At 40.0% G+C, this 21429-nt stretch overlaps 1 protein-coding gene across 2 annotated transcripts in view; it reads right to left on the bottom strand.

The window, feature by feature from the left end:
- Window positions 1-21429, bottom strand: part of AKAP6 (A-kinase anchoring protein 6) — a 379467-nt gene that overhangs the window by 299477 nt on the left and 58561 nt on the right. For both annotated transcript variants that reach the window (XM_089778447.1, XM_075926957.2), the window contains exon 2: window positions 5626-5983. In XM_089778447.1, the coding sequence (XP_089634573.1) occupies window positions 5626-5949 (324 nt within the window). In that variant the 5' untranslated portion in view covers window positions 5950-5983. The remainder of the gene's footprint in view (window positions 1-5625; window positions 5984-21429) is intronic.

The following is a 21429-nucleotide window of genomic DNA, read 5'->3' on the forward strand; positions in this document are numbered from 1 at the left end:
TACTTAATAAAATTAGATGCAATGTTCCAATATGAAAAGCACACTACAAAAGTAAATTATGTGAGAGGGCACATAATTGTTGTCTACACATGTCAGTACTAGTACTGTCCATGGAAAAGAATGTATTTAAGAGTTTTCTGTCTGGGTGCCTTCACCAGGTGCCTAAACTTTATCAGGAAGTTCCTACAAAGACTGCATTAACGTATTAACAGTGACATCACCAATGAAACATTTCCCCCTTAGATTTCACTCTAGTTCTAAACACAACCATATTTATATTTCATGGACATACAAATCATCAACCCTTTTTGATTTTGGGGGAAGCAAACACACATACACACACACATACACACACACACACACACTCACTCACTCAGCAGGAAGTCATTCACCCCCATTCAATTCTTAGCCAGTTTGCAAACCCGGTTCAAGGATTTCAGTGCTGCTGTAAACCCTAATTTTTAATACTTATGCCTGCTCCAGTGCTCTACAATATCATCTCATCTTTCACTATCCTTTCATTTTCTAATCCATTTCATGTCCAAAGTGCAGTTAATTCTTACACTTTAAGTCACCTTGTTTTCATGACTTAACAGTTTGCAGTCATTTCTTTTTAGGAATTTTAAAAAACAGGATAATTTGAGCAGTTTTTGTGTGTCCATATCCAGTGAATCCTGGCCAGGTCTTTGTAATCTTCATATTATTTTACACACCGATATCTATGGCTCCACAGGACTCTTTTCAGAGTTCCCAATTCTCATGATGTTAGCATAAGTCCAATTATAGTAGGCGTTCTTTAGAGCTGCAGCTGTTGAAAATCGTGTTATTAGCTGAGAATCTGTGCTTTTTTGTTTTGTTTTTTAAGAGTAAGTTTCTAGCTCTCAAGGTTGTAGAAGATAGCTTTAAAATGTGAACCCTAAAGGTTGAAATACCAGAAGGCAAATAAAAAGAATCCAGAACATATTATTTGTCATGATTTTTAAAGCAATCTTACGATTTTTAGAGCCTAGCTGGCTCATAATTTCTGAATGGATGGAGCTGGCAATACTGTCTTGGCAGCTGATTAGTCCAAGACAGCCCTTTCAAAGTAGGGACTCTGGAGATTTGTATGGGAGCTATTATGCTTGCTCTAGACAGATGAAGAGCCCTTATCTTTCACTTGTCTCTTTCTTACCTTGGGAGTAATTTCTGGTGCCTCAGTTATGACTAACATCATCTATCATATACAAGTTTGCTCCTTTAGTAATTTTTATCTTCCAGAGTATGCACCCAGAGACACCTCTGCTTTCATGCCAGTCCAGAAAGAGGGGAATACTAAGCAATGTGGTTGTCACAAAAAGAAAACCTGGGACAGCTATGTAGCTGAGAAAGGGCATCAAATTGAATGAAGCATGTTCTCCTGTGGCTTGGCCACAGTAAAAGTTGAAGGAAGTGGTTTAATACTTGGAACTAAAATTTCACGCCATATGTCAAAGATTTGGAGAAATACATAAATAATTCATTGTTGCATTATCACATTAGAATATAGCAAGTTTATTCAAAAAAAAAAAACCTGAAGTATTTTTATTTTTAAAACAATAAGGCCCTGATCCTCTAACTGACTCCATGGATACTGGGGTTTATCAGGACTGGGTCCTATGGGCAAATGTGAGTAAGCAGTTCTAATAGTTAGCATATGGAATTGGTGGACAAGAATTTTGGATTCTAGTCTTAGTTCTGCCACTTACTGTCAATGCAATCCAGAGTAAATCACTTAATCTCCCTATCAGTAAAATCAATATTTACCTATCTACCAGAGGTTTAATTATATGCAGTAACTTATACAAAATGTTTTAATGTTCTCAGATCAGGATTGTTACATCCACACAGAATAACATCATTGGTGAGGCTTCTTCATATTGAATCTGGGGAAGAACAAAGCAAGTGACAAAGAAGTTACTTCATCTTCTTCAGGGTTTTGATTCTAAGCTCTCATTTCCCTACATATGAATCATAGAATACTAGGACTGGAAGGGAACTCAAGAGGTCATCGAGTCCAGTCCCCTGCCCTCATGGCAGGACCAAATACTGTCTAGACCATCCCTGATATATATTATCTAACCTACTCTTAAATATCTCCAGAGATGGAGATTCCACAACCTCCCTGGGCAATTTATTCCAGTGTTTAACCACCCTGACAGTTAGGAACTTTTTCCTAATGTCCAACCTAAACCTCCCTTGCTGCAGTTTAAGCCCATTGCTTCTTGTTCTGTCCACAGAGGCCAGGAAGAACAAGTTTTTTCCCTCCTCCTTGTGACATCCTTTTAGATACCTGAAAACCGCTAACATGTCCCCTCTCAGTCTTCTCTTTTCTAAACTAAACAAGCCCAATACTTTCAGCCTTCCTTCATAGGTCATGTTCTCTAGACCTTTAATCATTCTTGTTGCTCTTCTCTGGACCTTCTCCAATTTCTCCACATCTTTCTTGAAATGCGGTACCCAGAACTGGACACAATACTCCAACTGAGGCCTAATCAGCGAAGAGTAGAACAGAAGAATGACTTCTCGTGTCTTGCTCACAACACACCTGTTAATGCATCCTAGAATCATGTTTGCTTTTTTTGCAACAACGTCACACTGTTGACTCATATTTAGCTTGTGGTCCACTATAACCCCTAGATCCCTTTCTGACGTACTCCTTCCTAGACAGTCGTTTCCCATTCTGTATGTGTGAAACTGACTGTTCCTTCCTAAGTGGAGCACTTTGCATTTGTCCTTATTAAACTTCATGTTTATCTCACACCATTTCTCCAAAATGTCCAGATCATTTTGAATTATGACCCTATCCTCCAAAGCAGTTGCAACCCCTCCCAACTTGGTATCTTCTGCAAAATTAATAAGCGTACTCTCTATGCTGATATCTAAATCGTTGATGAAGATATTGAACAGAACCAGTCCCAAAACAGACCCCTGCGGAGCCCCACTTGTTATACCTTTCCAGCAGGGTTGTGAACTTTTAATAACTACTCTCTGGGAATGGTTATCCAGCCAGCTTTGCACCCACCTTATACTGGCCCCATCTAAGTTGTATTTGCCTAGTTTACTGATAAGAATATAATGTGAGACCGTATCAAATGCCTTACTAAAGTCTAGGTATACCACATCCACCGCTTCTCCCTTATCAACAAGACTCATTATCCTATCAAAGAAAGCTATCAGTTTGACATGATTTGTTCTTTACAAATCCATGCTGGCTGTTCCCTATCACCTTATGATCTTCTAGGTGTTTGCAGATGATTTCCTTAATTACTTGCTCCATTATCTTTCCTGGCACAGAAGTTAAACTCACTGGTCTGTTGTTTCCTGGAGTGTTTTTATTTCCCTTTTTATAGATGGGCACTATATTTCCCCTTTTCTAATCTTCTGGAATCTCTCCTGTCTTCCATCATTTTTCAAAGATGATAGCTAAAGGCTGAGATACCTCCTCTATCAGCTCCTCGAGTATTCTGAATGATTCAGTCCAACCATTACATGACTGTACTACATTAAAAATTATACTAGATCTAACAAATTTCTTCATCTTATTCCTTCAGGCCTTACCCATTTCTCCTGGCAATCATATACACAGCTGTTTTCACCAGTGATTGTGATAAATTTGTTAGGAGTACTCAGCGCATAACCTCTTACTTAGCCTGTTTGTGAATATCTATGATGATGGGGCCATGGAGGATCTGACCACTAACTGGGCAAATTACCCAGAGGGACAGGATAGGGTGTAGCTCCCTTGCCTAACTGTTCTTTTTATACCCAACCTTCAACTTTTCTTTCCTTGTCATTGCTCTTTGTTCAAGCTTTACATTCTCTCCTTCCATTTGTGCTGTTGTCTTGAAGGTATTCATCTACCAATCCTTTCTTCTTGAGTCATCATTTTTATTCAATGTGAAAACAGTTCTTAGTCTCTTCTTTTACTGGTAAATGTCATACTTCAAGCAGTAATATTTGCTGCTCTCCTTTGTCTTCTAAGTTATTTTAAATATATTTTCTAAACTGCAGAATTGATTACAAATACACAAAATATTCCTAGTATTGGCACACCAGCTCAAAACAGAGCAATATTATCACCTTCATTTTTTAGTGCTCTTACAGTAGCTATACATTTGAGAATGGAATTAGATTCAAGTTTGATGACTGTAATGCACCATGTGCTCATATTTATTTATTAATAGCAGTCTCCCATACAGTTTATCTCTGTGCTATTGATGTTTTCTCTCTACAATCATGAGTTACATTTATTCGTACTGAATTTCATTCAGACTGACAGGAAGTGTGTAACTGTGTGTTTGATATCCTTCCTGTTTAGCCTAATCAGCAAATCTGAGTCTGAAGTTATACCTTTTACTTTGTTATGAAAATATCCTATACGGGCTCCCTGTGCCATGCAGTTTAGAGGGAACACTGGTCATTGCAATGGGTTGTGAGGCACTGTATCTCATGTGGGTTAAACATGTCTCCTTTGCAGCGATGCCTACGTCTGTTTGCCTGAGATGTCAGAGGCAAAAAATCAAGACCTGTCCCCTCTGTGTTGTTTGTGTTGTGCTCTGCACTAATCACAAATGGATTAGTGGAATTCATTTGTAGAATATTGTTTTCAAGATTTCCTAAAGCCCTCTTCTTATACTTAGCATGCACAGAAAATCATAATGCAGAGTACCAATGAATCCTGGGTTTGCATAATTTATTATCACAGGCCTCAGAATGCAGAACTCTGAAGACAGCTCAGTCTGAAGAGATAACGTTCATTTGCTATTTTTGGAGGTTGTTTTGGTCTTCAAAGACATGCTTAATCTGCTGCGGCAGACCAAGCCATGCACACAAGCACTTCCTTCCATACAAAATGCTCTCTTATACTGTACTTCACCCTGTATTTCTTTAAAGAATCTTAAAAATTGACTGTTGAAATTTAAAACTAGCTATGTAAAAAGCATTGTAAATGATTTATTGAAAGAAGCCCTGTTATGGAATAATTTTTGTATGTCCATATATGTTAATGCAATTTTGTTCTTAAAAATTAACCTGTAGTTTTATTGTTGTGCATCTTATAAATCTGATCATTATATGTTGCTTACTCAGGCTCAGAACTGACAAAGTCTTACATGTATGTTTAACATGATGTATGTAAATAATTCCATTTCAAATCAAACATGGATGCAAATTTCTGCAGGACTGGGGGCCTGGACTTTAGAACCACCATAGAAGTGGTCACTGGGGAACTGCATGAGATGGACTGCAATCTTAAGAGCTTTGGGGCCTGATTCAAGTCTGACTTTAGTTACAAGGACTCTTTCCATTAACTTCAGTAGGCTTTTGGACTAGACCTCAGTTAGTGCTACGTTAAGTACAGTTTGGACATGTACAATAAATCTGATAGATTTATTGTGTTAATAAAAATATATAAATATCTTAAGTACAACACACCTGCCATTTTCCCCGGGATAGGATGTTATTTCTTTTCTTTTCTAGCAAGGAATGGTCATGTGCAATAGGGCAATTTTTGACACCTTCTGCACATATCAAGAGTGGTCCGTAAGGTGTCTCTTACTTGTAAAGCTGAAATGTGGCTGGTATGAAACATACATTTTATCTTACCTTTAACTGTACTAGATGTACATCCACATGTTTGCTGTCTGAGTCCTGCTGGACAGAATAGGTCAGATCTCTGACTCTTTCTGATGTCATCCGGAGCCATGTTTCAATTTCAGGCAGATGGAGAACAATCTTCCAGTCTGCCCCTGTGTGGAGAGGAGGAGGCTTTTCATACTGTTGGCCAGAATCAAGTTCCTTCATTGCATCTTCTCCACCATCTTGCTCTGCAGTAGGAGTCATGTTTATGATCATGGGGGATGCATCTGTAGTTATGGGATCCAGTTCTTGTGACCTCATGGGGCTAAGTGCAACATCCATGACTAACATGGGAAAATCTAAACCATAACTCTTTCCAAAACACCTGCAAAGACAAACAAAGATGATAACAGTTGACATCAAATCTTAGATTCAGTTAGCTCACTAGAGATAAAAATAGATCATGGCATGCTGTGTGGCTTCTTCAATATACAAAATCTATTTCATTAATAACTTCAGGGATGAACTTACTGATTAATAACTAATTTACCTAATTTAACCTCCTTAATTGGGAAAAGTACAAATTATCACATTTCCTTATTTCTAGAAAAAAAATCAGCATTTTCTAAAAGTCAGTTTATGATTTTCACAATTGATAGAACTTTCTGATGTATCCTAGCTGAATATAAATACAGTACTTAAGATATTGTGAATAATACTTTGCAATTATTGTTTGTTGTCAACATATATGTAGATTTAAATTAAAAGGTTCCACTATCGGCCCTGAACTAACTTCCTCAAGGTTGAATTTATAAGGAGAGCATCCACACTGCCAATCCACAGAATTCAAACTGCGTACTGCTGCTTTTCATCAGGAGTAACTCTACATCTGAAATAGTTATTTTGAAATAATAGTTGTGTGGAGACTCCAGTGCTACTAATTCAAAATAATTGGCCTCCAAAGGCCTCTTGCAGCTGCAGCTCTGACCGCTCTGGCCACACCTGGCATCTCCACTGCTGCTCTCCTCCTGTGGAGCTGCAAAAGTCCTGGAAGCAAGCAAAGAGCTTGTCCCATGTCACTAGTTTCTCAAGCTCTGTGCAAGGAAGAACTACAGTGAGACATGAGCAACCCCAATGTCTCCTCAGACCTTCTGATGGCTGCTAGCACTTCCATTACTCCCATGACCTCCACTGCCCAGTGATGCAGAAGAGCTCTGGCCTGGCCCAGTGCCGCGATTCTGGACTTCATCGAGGTACGGGGGAGGAGTCCACCCTCCAGGATCTCCGCACCAAGAAGTGCAATGCTGACATCAACATCAGGATCACTGCCACTCTGGCTAAGAAAGGGCACAGCAGGCCCCTCAATCAGAGTTGGATGAAAATCAAAGAGCTGCATCAGGCTTACCACAAGGCTAGGGAGCAGAGCACACAGTATGAGGATGCCTTGCACACCTGCCACTACTACGAGCAGTTCAATGCCATTCTGGGAGGTGGCAACCAGTCACCTCCCCTGTCGTTGTCACAGAATCCAGCCAGGACATGCCCAGTGTCAGCCTGCAGGAGAACAGGATGGCAGAGGAGGAGGACAATGATGAGGAGGCGGCCAGCCAGGCAACCATGCGGTAGTCAGACAGGAACCCCCTGTAACATCCATTTTTGCTTGCCGGAAGCATGCAGGGCACACAGAGCAGTAAAACAGCTTAGTCTTTGAAAGCCTTGAACAGGAGGCCCAGATATGCTAGCTTACCCAGTGACCCTTGACAACTATAAGCAGAGATACGCCAATTGTTGACCTTGAGGCTGCGAGAACTGCCTTGGCTGGCACCTATATTGATACGAACACACAGCCGTCCGCGGGGGGAGGAATCTCTCGTCCAGTAAAAAAATGTCCAGTACTCACAATTTAGTTCTCTCTCTTGCAAGTGTAAATTAAGTTGAAACTCCCTTGTAAGAACTGGCATCACAAAGACAGACCAATACAATTTGGCATCTTAGATAAGAAAGAGGATACGGGCCCCTATGGGTATAAAGATGGGTCCAGCAGCACATTTACTCTGAGCGTCAATCTACCATCTATCTGCTGGTCGGGTTAGGTGTTTGACCTCCTGAGGTTCCACGGGGACACCCATCTTGTATTCGTCTTTCCTAGGAATTGAGGGACCGGCACTGGCCTGATACGCTGGAGTCGAGAGGCACAGAAGGGGGTAAAAATTGTACCTGGATGTGGTCCTTTGTCTTAAGTGTACACATAGACTTAGAGCTCTTTAAAGATTAAGCTGTCACTTGGTACCATTATTTCTATTTTCTATCTTTATTTTCTTGATCTGTATTTGCTAGCAGTTAAGAAATAGAGTAATAGCCATTGTAACCATATGATTTTTAAGCTTCTTTAATAAACCTGTAACTGTTTAAGCTTTAACCTAACTCCTGCAGTTGCTGTAACGGAACCAAGTACAATTTAAAAGAACTTCAGCCGGTCATAAGGAACAGGTATAGGGAAAATTTGGGCGTTTGGATCGTATCGCTTCCAGGGGACAGATCCATAGGGGCATCTCTCAGCCTTCCCTAGGCTGCCTGCTGCAAAGGGATCCTGTATCCTAGCAGTTAAAATCTGAGATGTAATAAGTTCTTCCTATAAACCTTGGGGCGTCTGTCAACCTGTTGGCTGCCTGCCGCGATGGAATCCCGGTCCTAGCGGTAAAGACACGGATGTTAAACTGCTCGGGGCGCCCTTCAGCCTCCTAGGCTGCCCGCTGCAACAGGACCTTGCGTCCCAGCAGTTGAAGACTTGGGTGTGACACACACACACACACACACACACACACACACACTGCCCTGACCATCGGCTGACACATGCTCAACAACCAAGAGCTGTTCCTCACCTTGAAGTCAGTCTCCCCTCCCAGGATGTCTCCCTGGCTTCGGCACTTCAGGTAACTTCTCTAACTTTCTCTATCTACAGGGGGGTCAGGCAACAGGCTGCAAAATCCAGTTGCACTGAAATTTTCTTTTAAAGCATTTTGCATTGTCCCTGTCCTATGTTATTTGCAAACGGAAGTGGATGCTGCAATAAAGCATTATTATGGAACCAGGAACCTGGATGTCAGCATGAGGCCTTTTATAAAGCAAAATACCTTAGCATTGTAAAAATCTTCGTTAGCTATGTGATTACAATCACTCCTGAAGCTCTTTAAAATTAGATCTGAATCTTATGAGATAGAACCACCTTTGCAATAGCACTCTATTAAAGCTAATACAAAGCACTGTCTCTTCTGCCAAGCACATATGATGTGATGAAGCACAACAAGCCACATTCAATATCTGCATACAACAGCTTAACGAGGCCAGTTGTATCTGGAGACTTCTTAACAGAAATGTTGTCTATTCATCAGATGCTATAGGACTTAAAACTATTCTTTTGTGGTGCTTTTTCTTGAATTGCAGAAATTATGGAGGTAGTCACTGCCATGGGACTCAGCGCCTCAGTCCTTACACGGACATTATTCCAGTTTCTCCATCTTGAATTTTTCCTAGGATAAGTTTACAGTTTATAATGTACATCTTTAGTTTAGAAAAAGTAAGCAGCTCTACTATACTTCAAACACTGGATTGTGATGCTTGAATATTTAATGTGGTGCTCCCTGCATCAAGCCATTCCCACCACATGCAGGTAGAGTACCATAAAACTATCCACAACAATGGTCCATTTCCTCTGCAATCCTAAAGATTTGGCTTGTGCCTATCAGTACAGTTTTGAAAGGATGTCAGGCCAGAAAATATAATCTTTATGCCATTTTGCTTCTGTCTTCCTATGTTACCTCTATTTTGATAAACCACATTCTGTGTAATCAGCAGTCATGCATGAATCCGAATTTGCAGCTGCCGCTAGCTTTGTAAATATTTAACTGGGTCAATTTAAAAACTGATGATAAAATCAGAGAGCGAGAGAACCAAAGATGATTCTCAGGGTGCTGAGCTATGGTGCAACTTTTCATTCAAATTCCTTTTCACCTATTCAGAAATTAAAACATGTTGCAATACTGCTAAAATATGCAAGACTGTGTGAAAACCATAGTTACAAATATATCCTTAAAATGCTGATCACTTTTCAAATCCATCTTTTCTACACATTTTCCAGCTTAAATACTTTAAAATACATTTTGGCTATGTGTATACTACAGAGCCTTTCCAGGATATCAGAGGTATCTTGGGAAAGCGCTGCTACTTCCAAGGAACGTGTCCACTTTTTCGGAACAGTTTCTGAAAAACCGGATGCGTTCTTTAGGCATCCCTGTATTCCTCATTGTATGAGAAATAAGGGATGTTCTGAAAGAGGAGGGTTTTCCAAAATTTGAACCTATGTAGATAAGCCAAACTTTAGAAAATTCTCTTCTGAAAAAAAGTGGAAAAAGATACGCAAATTGTGGTTTGCAATTTGTGTATCTTTTTCCAATATAACTCTGCAGTCTAGATATAGCCTTTGTTAGACAAATGTTTACATTTACAAATTTTTAACTCTAATTGTACTGTATCAGAAATGACTGTTTTAATAAGCACAATTGTATTCTATTAAGCACTCTCTAAATAGTATTTCCTCCTGACCAGTGAAATTTTGATGCCACACACAGTATCCATATTTCTCTAAGTTTAACATTACCAAGTGAGCATGCCTTCTAGTCAGATTAGTTACTTTCATTTCATTATATAGTGAGGGTACACAGGAAATGCAGTATAGGCCTACTGGTTGTTCTACATACAGCTAAGCTTCATGCAAACTCTGGAAGGCTGGGGTGGGGTTTTTTGTTTGAGTTTTTATTGTGGTTCAAATCCAGTAACAGCACTAGAGCAATAATCAAAAAATTAAAGCAGGATTCCACTGAAGCAAACAAAAGCTTGCCCATGGTGCATGGAGTATGCACCTCCAGCTGCAGTGAAAGTGCATGTAATCAGCAGCCTTTAGGAACCCGTTCGCCTGCATTTTGTCCTTACAGAGTAGACCATACAGTCTGGCTTTCTCCAGCATTATAAACTAACAGCATTATTATTCTAGTTGGTATTAAAATCCATTTTCTTTCCACAAAAATGACAGTGTTAAAATGTAAAATATATAACTTTCATTTTTCTCATGTGCAGGTAAAAGATTTCTTACAAACATAAAACACCATGGATCCTCATTAACAAGGCCTGGAAATGCCTTCCCTTTCTAAAAGCCCAGAATGCTTGAAAGGAGACAGTGTTGCAGATAGAAATTACTGAAGCTGAACACTAGTACACGTGATTTATTATATTGTTTCTTGGCAGATCAAAATGCATCACAATTCATCTAGGCAGCCACAAAAGAAAGCTGAAAAATTCTCTTGCTCTCTGAGAATTGGCATCAAAATAATGTACTCATTGCACTGTTACCCTTCATATCAATCTAGGACCTGTAAACTCTTCTTTTTCCCTTCCCCCTCTAGTTTTGACTTCTCCAGTTATTTTAATGCAAAATAACTCCAAATTTATGCCTGCAATAACCTACAAAATAGACTGCCAATGTACTGTAAGTATGACCTTGTTTCCCATATCTATATTTGATTTGAAAGGAAACTTTTAAAGTCTTGCTAAAGAACAGTGTTGTTACATAGCTCAGTTGGTGTCCTACTAAATAATAACCAGAGTGACTCCAGTCCCAGTAAGAAATTTTGCAAATCAAGCTGTTTTAAGTAATTTGAGAACCAGAATAAGACTTGCCAGAATAAGAACAGCTATCAAAAGTAGTTTTTTTTCTGTTGCTGGGTTTTTTTGTTTTTTGGTTGGCCTGGTTTTTATTTTTTATTTGGTATGCTAAGCACATTCACTCAAGGTCAAGAAGCCTTTGTGTTCCTAAGAAACTTCTTGACTAGAAAGTTCAATCATTCATGATATCCTTTTAATATACTATTGCACAAAGCCAAATAGATTAAAGCATTCTTGTTTCTCAGCTGGGAAGTTGCCTTTTCTAACTCAGAATTCTATTTGGCAACAGTTTCAGTATCCTGCCAATATTGTAGTTGAAATAAATGACATCAGATCCAAAATACTTCAGGTGCTGGAGAAATGCCCAGCTAGAAAAAGAGTGCATCATATAAAGAAAATTGTGATATCTACTGTATAAAACTATTTTGGGGAGGAGGATATTTAAATGATCAAGTTAAACAATACATTTAGAGCTAAATTTATCATTTCCTCTTTTTTCATTCTGACTACCTTTATAAGGCACATAATCTGAGTCAGAGGAACCCCTTGACCTGAAGCAAGTAGTGTGTTTGGTTAAGTTGGGGGTTTCTCAACCTTTTTCTTTCTGAGTTCTCCTCCCTCCATATGCAATCAAAATTCCATAACTTACGTGTGCCACAAGAACTGTTTTTCTGCATATAAAAGTCAGAGCTGGTGTTAGGGAGAAGCATGCAGGGCAATTTCTTGAGGCTTCACAACGTTATATTGCTCAGGCTTTGGCTTCAACTCCAGATGGTGGGGTTTGGGGTCCAGAGTTTCAGCCCTAAGCAGCTGGGCTTTGACTTTCTGTCCTGGGCCCCAGTGAATCTAACACCCACCTGTGTAGCACACCTCTGGAAACCTGACTGCAACCCCCATGAAGTCCACAGATCCCTATTTGAGAGCTGCTGCTTCAAATTACAACCCTTCCTAGTGGTTGTTTTCATAGATATCAAAGCATTAAATAGCTAACCTGTTCTTTTTCAAACTGAACTTTTTATTTTAAAACATTGGACTTTAATTTTTTTCTTTTTAGCCACAGAAAAACAATAATTTAATTTAATTTAAAATGTAAGGAAAGAAGTTGAGAGAAAACTTATCAATTTAACTTTATGTTTTGAACGCCATACTTTTGCAACATAAGATGGCCAGTTTACCAGAGTAATTTACAGCCATGTGAGTTTAGGCCCAAATTTTCAAAGCTTACTGCTTGAGGATGGAAACACAGATATACAATATGATTTTGACCTTCATCTACAAGATTTATTTTTATTGCTTCTTGACTCTGACAGGCACAAATGAAGGAAAAGTAATGATTAGAAGAACAATATGAAAATGAAATGCTTTCTATAGTTTATATCAAGTTCTCCTATCATGCAAAAATTCCTTATGACAAAAGAAAAAAATATATATATATTTCTTCCAAAATAGGGCATTTGTCAATCATACATCTATCACAGCCAAAAACTTGAAAGTTCACTGTGAACATTGAGGGACCCCACGTTACATTTTTTGTGCAACCACAACATTTCATTCACTCAGTGATAGTTCTGGGCATGAAAGAAATATAGGACTGGGTTCTAACCAGGCTCATAGTACCCCTTTGAACTGAGTCGTACTATGCCCAAGACAGATCAGTCTAAAATTTTAAGTACAACTTTAGGCTAATCCAGTCACAAAAAAGAAACCACAAACACAATTCAAAGCACCAGTTTTATTTTTAATTTTAGATCTAAATTTCCTGAACCTATTTAAAGGATTCAACAATTATAAACCACATGTTGAAGCTACTGGCTACCATTATTTCTAGTGGGAGAAAGAACCCATTAACAGATTAAATGATTCTAAAAGAATCATTTTGCACGTTGACTACTCTTTCTATTGGTGTGTGTGTATGCACACGCACATATATCCCTTTAATAAGCCTAACAGATGGCTGATTATCTTCCACAGCCACAGAAGCAAACCCCGTTTCTCCTGGATTTCCTCTTAGCCGTTGATGCCTTCATGAAAAGCACAGACTTCATGTGTCAGCCATAATATAGTTCAATCAATCATCAAAAGACTTCTCTTACTCATTCTGCTCTCTGATTATTCAGATTCTCCTTGTTTATAAGAAGCAACCCAAATTCTTTTAACCAGCCATGAGATTATCCATGTTTTCCTGCAACAGTAGCTGGCTCCTGTCAAAGAAAGATTCATTAAGCATTTAAGTCATACGGCAGTCTAAGCATTGATCAGTGGTGTAGACACTGGTCTCAGTGAATGTTAATGAGCTGTAATTTTTTCCTCATTGTCACATATTGTTAAAATCAGTCACAAGCATTATACAGCCACCTATCTGTAAGGAAAACAATTCATTTTGTCCCCATTTCCCTCCCCACTAAAGGCTGAAAATAATTAATTAAATGGAAGGAGTACTGCATTAAATGTTCTAGGGGTTATAGTGGACCACAACCTAAATATGAGTTGTCAGTGTGTTAACTGTTGGGGAAAAAAAAAAGCAAACATTAATCTGGGAGCATTAACAGGGGTGCTTAAGCAAAACATGAGAAGTAATTCTTCCACTCTACTCTGCAGTGATTAGGCCTCAACTGTATTATTGTGTCTAGTTCTGGATATTTCAGGAAAGATGTGGAGAAATTAGAGACGGTCCAGAGAAGAGCTACAAAAAAATATTAGAGGTGTAGAAAACATGACCTGAGGGATGAACTGGAATAATTAGGTTCTTTTCATTTGGGTATCAGTTTTCAAATACTTAGAAGAGTGTTACAAGGAAGCGGGAGATAAATTATTCTCCTTAACCTCTGATGATAAGACAAGAAGCAATGGGCTTAAATTGTAGGAAGGGAGGTTTAGGTTGGACTTTTGGAAAAAAAACTTCCTAACTGTCAGGGTGGTTAAGCACTGAAATATATTGCCTAGGAAGTTTGCGGAATCTCCATCATTGGAGATTTTAAGAGCAGGTTAGATAAACGATGTAGATGGTGCTTGGTCCTGCTATGAGGGGAGGGGACTGGACATTATGACCTCTCAAGGTCCTTTCCAGTTCTAGTGCTATATGACGTAGGGAAAGCTGAAGTACTTAATGCTTTCTTTGCCTCTGTCTTCACGGACAAAGTCAGTTCCCAGACTAATAGGCTAAGTGATGCAATATGGGATGAAGGAGGACAGCCCTTGGTGGGTGAAGAACAGGTTAGGAACTATTTAGAAAAGCTAAACATACATAAATCCATGGGTCCAGACTTAATACATCCGAGGGTACTGAAGGAGTTGGTAAATGTCATTGAGGAGCCTTTGGCCATTATCTTTGAAAAGTCGTGGAAATCAGGAGAGATCCCGGATGATTGGAAAAAGGCAAATGTAGTGCCCATCTTTAAGAAAGGGAAGGACAATGATCCAGGGAACTATAGACCTGTCAGTCTTATCTCAGTCCCTGGAAAAATCATAGAGGGGATACTCAAGGAATCCATTTTGAAGCACTTCGAAGAGGGGAAGGTGATCAGGATGGATTCATGAAGGGGAAGTCGTGCCTGACCAATCTGATTAGCTTCTATGATGAGGTAACTGGCTCTGTGGATATGGGGAAGTCAGTGGATGTGATATACCTTGACTTTAGCAAGGCTTTTGATACAGTCTCCCACAATATTCTTGCCAGCAAGTTAAAGGAATGTGGATTGGATAAATGGACGGTAAGATGGATAGAAAGCTGGCTGGAAGGTAGGGCCCAACGAATAGTGATCAACGGCTCAATGTCAGGATGGCGGTCTGTTTCTAGCGGAGTGCCCCAGGGTTCGATTCTGGGACCGGTTTTGTTCAACATCTTTATTAATGACCTGGATGAGGGGATGGATTGCACCCTCATAAGAACATAAGAACGGCCGTACTAGGTCAGACCAAAGGTCCTTCTAGCCCAGTATCCTGTCTACCGACAGTGGCCAGGACCAGGTGCCCCAGAGAGGGTGGACCGAAGACAATGATCAAGCGATTTGTCTCCTGCCATTTCTCTCCAGCCTCTGAAAAACAGAGGCCAAGGACACCATTTTATCCCCTGGCTAATAGCCTTTTATGGACCTAACCTCCATGAAATTATCTAGCTTCTCTTTAAACTCTATTATAGTCCTAGCCTTCACAGCCTCCTCTGGCAAGGAGTTCCACAGGTTGACTACATGCTGTGTGAATAAGAACTTTCTTTTATTCGTTTTAAACCTGCTACCCATTAGGAAGTTGGCGGATGACACTAAGCTAGGGGGAGAGGTAGACATGCTGGAGGGAAGGGATAGAGTCCAGAGTAACTTAGACAAATTGGAGGATTGGGCCACAAGAAATGATGAGGTTCAACAAGGACAAGTGTAGAGTCCTGCACTTGGGATGGAAGAATCCCAAGCATTGTTACAGGCTGGGGACCAACTGGCTAAGTAGCAGTTCTGTAGAAAAGGACCTGGGGGTTACAGTGGATGAGAAACTGGACATGAGTCAACAGTGTGCCCTTGTAACCAAGAAGGCTAATGGCATACTAGGTTGCATCAAGAGGAGCATTGCCGATCCAGAGATGTGATCATACTAGGTTGCATTAAGAGGAGCAGTTGATCCAGAGATGTGATTATTCCTCTTTACTCGGCTCTGGTGAGGCCACATCTGGAGTATTATGTCCAGTTCTGGGCCCCCAATTACAGGAAGGATGTGGATGCATTGGAGAAGGATCAGCGGAGGGCGACCAAAATGATTAGGGGGCTGGAGCATATGACCTATGAGGAGAGGCTTGCCAGGGAGTTGGGTCTATTTAGTCTGCAGAATAGAAGAGTGAGGAGAGATTTGATATCAGTCTTCAACTTCCTGAAGGGAGGTTCCAAAGAGGCTGGAGAAAGGCTGTTGACAGTAGTGATGAATGGCAGAACAAGGAACAATGGTCTCAAGTTGTGGTGGGAGAAGTCCAGGTTGGATATTAGGAAAAACTATTTCCCTAGGAGGGTGGTGAAGCACTGGAATGGGTTACCTAGGGAAGCAGTGGAGTCCCCTCCTTAGAGGTGTTTAAGTCTCTGCTTGACAAAGCCCTGGCTGGGCTGATTTAATTGGGATTGGTCCTGCCTTGGGCAGGGGGCTGGACTTGATGGCATTTTAAGGTCTCTTCCAGCTCTATGATTCTATGCCTACTTGCTGACTATAAAAATCTCACAATGCCAACTTGAGCAACAACAGAATTAACTAGCTCATTGCTATTTGTTTAAATATCCAGACAACGTGTTTACTACCACACTGAACTCTCTGCTACACCTTCCTAGCATCAAAAGTCTCAAGTAGCTTCTTTATAAATGTTAAAGCTTCCATGTTTCCCCTGAAATACCCTACAGCACATGTGTTTCAATATCAAACTCTACAAATTAAATAAAACCAAATTAAAAATTTAGGAGCAGTGCAAACTAAACTGAATATACCATGACAGATTAAAGAGAGTAACTGGACTGAAGATATGGGCCAAATTTTCAGTTTTTCCTTAAAGGTAACTCCTTTTTGTACTTGTAATTGAGCAGAATCAATAAATTGAACAGATTTTAATGCAAGAAAGAACGAATATGATTATGTAGTCTAACATCCTGCATAACGCAGGGTATAGAATTACAACCAGTATTTCCAGTATCAGACAGGAACAGTAATGTGAATTAGAGTTGGAATTTTCAAAACCACTAAGAATTGTCCTAACGTGGCTTCTATTAAATCACCAATAAATTTCCTCGGGACTTTAAGCAGAGCAAAGCCAAGCCACCGCTGAATACTTGTGAAAATTCAACCCCGATGCTTAATTACCAGATTATGCCTGCAAAAGGTATTTAGACGTTTAAAATGATCTACTGTGCACTCTGACATCTGTAGCCTCCTGCTGTTGCTTGAGGGACATGAAAAGTTCATGCTTAGATGGCAAATAACCCCTCATTCTCACTAGTGCTGAACACAAATTTAATTGAGTAAATCTGTGGAAGTCCAGGTTCGAGTACATTCAGAAAACAGTAGTTTAGGGCTATTATAGCCCCAGACTTTCACTCTTGCTCTTTTTAACAACTTAGACCAGTCCCTCTCTCTGGTTGGTCATCTAGCTGTTTGAGTGAACTTAATTCCTGGATCCCAGGTGCTTCTAAGCACCCTGGATAGGGGAAGTGACTGGCCATGTTCCTAACTCTGGGTCTGTGAGGAATGCTTCCAGAGGCAGGGCATATGTCTGCACCTCTTCCTTAGGATGTAGGGGCTCTATACTTTGACTACCTTATACCTGGAACCAACAGCCTCAGCCCCCGCCTGCCCTCAGTTGTTTATCCAAGTTATCCAAGAGATTAACTACCTATGTGAGCTGTGGTTTCTTCATTAACCTCTTCATGGAAAAGTTGGCAGGCAAGCAAGAAATGCAAGTGGCAGACAAGAGTTCCTTTACCATAGTCATTTTACTCAAAAAAAGCTCACTCAAAAAAGTGACTGACCTTTGAAAAATAAACAGTCCTGAATGCAACCCCTAGAATCTAATCTCACCTCCCCCTCACAATCCTGTAAACTCCTTAGAGAAGGCTACCCTTCCTGCCTCCCTAAGCCTGGAGTTCTTAAACTTTGAAGCCTGGTTTGAAGCTTTGAGATTCAGGTTTTTGCTATAAATGCCTGCAGTATTCAGTTCCTATTCAGTTCCCATCCTCAGCCATGGAGCAGATCACCCGGCCATAGGGAAGAGAGGGAGTGAGCATGGCGAAGAAGATGGGAAGAATGATGGTGATCTGCTCTATGGCTGAGGATGGGAACTGAATAGGAACTGAATACTGCAGGGCATTTATAGCAAAAACCTGAATCTCAAATTCCCCAGTTCATATCTATCCCCCTTCATTCCGTCCTAAAATCTCTGGTCATAAAACTCTGTGTGAAATAAAGTTGGTGGTCTAAGTATTGGCCAACTTCCTAAAATCACCATTTCAATAGTTAACACCCTTGCTGGCAATTTCAGCAAGGTCCAAAGATTGAACAGACCATGTATTTTCCACCTTCTAGACTTTGCTCCTGGACAAGTATTGATGAACATAAGCAGGGCAGCATGAGCCAAGCTTGCACTGACAGTGCCCAATCTATATCTGTATTTCCACATATCAAAAACCATTCAAACTTCCTAGGATCTCAAGCCAGCATCTTTTACCAGTACCAAGTTCACATAAAATTAATTGCTCCTTCTAAGCAAGCATGCTTATTTTTAAGGTAAAAGCATTACAGAGAAAATATATTGAAGTAATGAAGGTACCTACATATGTGTTAAAAAGCTTGCAGGCAATCTCCCCTACCCCAACGTAAGGCTCTGGGTTGTATCTGTCACTAATTAGAAGGGGCCTGAGCTCATCTATCACCATCATAAAATCATCAGAAAACAGATTAAAGGAAGAAGTTGTGGCAATAGCTTTGTTCAAAAAAATCAAAGTAAAGATAAAATTGGGTAAAACTTGACAGGCTCAAGCCTTTGAATTCCTGTTTTATTGTGTTGTTTAATCAATATCCACACCACAGAAAATCCAGACTGCATAATTTACCATCTAAAGACATGAACATCACCAGACAAGAAGTCAGAAAGCCAGAGACTCCAGAAGCATTTTCTTAATATATGTTTTTTTCTATAAAAAATAACGCATTCCTGCTGCAGAACAAGGAAACAATTAGCTATTTGCAACTGCCTGTAAAAGCAATTTGTTCAAAGTTGCTATCAGAAACTCCTTTTTAGAAAAATACAGCTAACAGCTTTAAAATATTCCTCCCTACCTTTAATCATGCAAGACCTTATTTTCAAAGATTCACACAAGATGATCTACTCAAGATGTTTATAAATACATACACTGTTTCAAGCAATCCTCTACCCCCCAAAAATATTGTAAGAATCCATATGTTTTGGTGCTAGAGCTAAAGGAGATGGAAAACTTAACTCACAATAAAGAAAAGAGTAGAAAAGTTAGCTCTTGCAAGCATTATTTATATATGCAAATCAGGCAATGATACTGAGCAAAGCTTTCCCTCTCTTAGCTTTAGATGGGTGCAAGTTTTACTTACGGTGGTTTGTTTTAGCTGAGATTTCTTTAGATTTGATAGTGTAAGTGATAGAAGACTGTTATTGTATTCATATGACACAGATGTTGTGTAAAACAGGCCTTGGAATAGGTGGGTTACCCTGGATTTTTACAGGTGTTGAACTTGGGTTTATTAGTAGGATTCATTTTCAACAAGGAGTGGGCTCTGTTGTAGAAATCTAGGAGCTCTATCCTAGGGAGCAGGTGTTCCCCTTGGTGAATGGGTGTTACCAGTCCTTCTTTAAGAACATAAGAAAGGCCGTACTGGGTCAGACCAAAGGTCCATCTAGCCCAGTATCCTGTCTACCGACAGTGGCCAGCACCAGGTGCCCCGGAGAGGGTGGACCGAAGACAATGATCCAGCGATTTGTCTCCTGCCATCCCTCTCCAGCCTCTGACAAACAGAGGCCAAGGACACCATTTTATCCCCTGGCTAATAGCCTTTTATGGACCTAACCTCCATGAATTTATCCAGCTTCTCTTTAAACTCTATTATAGTCCTAGCCTTCACAGCCTCCTCTGGCAAGGAGTTCCACAGGTTGACTATACGCTGTGTGAAGAAGAACTTTCTTTTATTAGTTTTAAAGCTGCTACCCATTAATTTCATTTGGTGTCCTCTAGTTCTTCTATTATGGGAACTAATAAATAACTTTTCTTTATCAACCCTCTCCACACCACTCATGATTTTATAGACCTCTATCATATCCCCCCTCAGTCTCCTCTTTTCTAAACTGAAAAGTCCCAGTCGCTTTAACCTCTCCTCATATGGGACCCGTTCCAAACCCCTAATCATTTTAGTTGCCCTTTTCTGAACCCTTTCCAAGGCCAAAATATCTTTTTTGTGGTGAGGAGACCACATCTGTACACAGTATTCAAGATGTGGGCGTACCATAGTTTTATACAGGGGCAGTAAGATATTCTGGGTCTTATTTTCTATCCCTTTCCTAATAATTCCTAGCATCCTATTTGCCTTTTTGACCGCCGCAGCACTCTGTGTGGAAGTTTTCAGAGAACTGTCCATGATAACTCCAAGATCTCTTTCCTGATTTGTCGTAGCCAAATTAGCCCCCATCATACTGTACGTATAGTTGGGGTTATTTTTCCCGATGTGCATTACTTTACACTTATCCACATTAAATTTCATTTGCCATTTTGTTGCCCAATCACTCAGTTTGGTGAGATCTTCTTGGAGTCCCTCACAGTCTGCTTCTGTCTTGACTATCCTAAACAGTTTGGTATCATCTGCAAACTTTACTACCTCACTGCTTACCCCTTTCTCCAGATTATTTATGAATAAGTTGAAAAGGATTGGTCCCACGACTGACCCTTGGGGTACACCACTAGTTACCCCTCTCCAATCTGAAAATTTACCATTTATTCCTACCCTTTGCTTCCTGTCTTTTAACCAGTTCTCAATCCAAGAAAGGACCTTCCCTTTTATCCCATGGCCATGTAATTTACACAAGAGCCTTTGGTGAGGGACCTTGTCAAATGCTTTCTGAAAATCCAAGTATATGATATCTACTGGATCCCCCTTGTCCGCATGTTTGTTAACCCCTTCAAAGAACTCTAACACATTAGTAAGACAGGATTTCCCTTTACAGAAACCATGTTGACTTTTGTCCAACAAATTATGTTCTTCTACATGCTTCACAATATTATTCTTTACTATTGTTTTGACTAATTTGCCCGGTACTGAAGTTAGACTTACCGGTCTGTAATTGCCAGGATCGCCTCTAGAGCCCTTTTTAAATATTGGTGTCACGTTGGCTACCTTCCATTCATTAGATACGGAAGCCGATTTAAAGGATTGGTTACAAACCACAGATAACAGCTCAGCAATTTCCTATTTAACTTCATTTAGAACCCTTGGATGAATGCCATCCGGTCCCGGAGATTTGTTAACATTAAGTTTTTCTATTTGTTCCAAAACCTCCTCTAATGACACTTCAATCCGGGACAGTTCCTCAGATTCATCACCCACAAAGGATGGTGCAGATTCAGGAATCTCCCCAAC

The sequence above is a fragment of the Pelodiscus sinensis genome, chromosome 5 (assembly GCF_052426305.1).
Source record: "Pelodiscus sinensis isolate ZL-2025 chromosome 5, ASM5242630v1, whole genome shotgun sequence".
Classification (NCBI taxonomy): Eukaryota; Metazoa; Chordata; order Testudines; family Trionychidae; genus Pelodiscus; species Pelodiscus sinensis.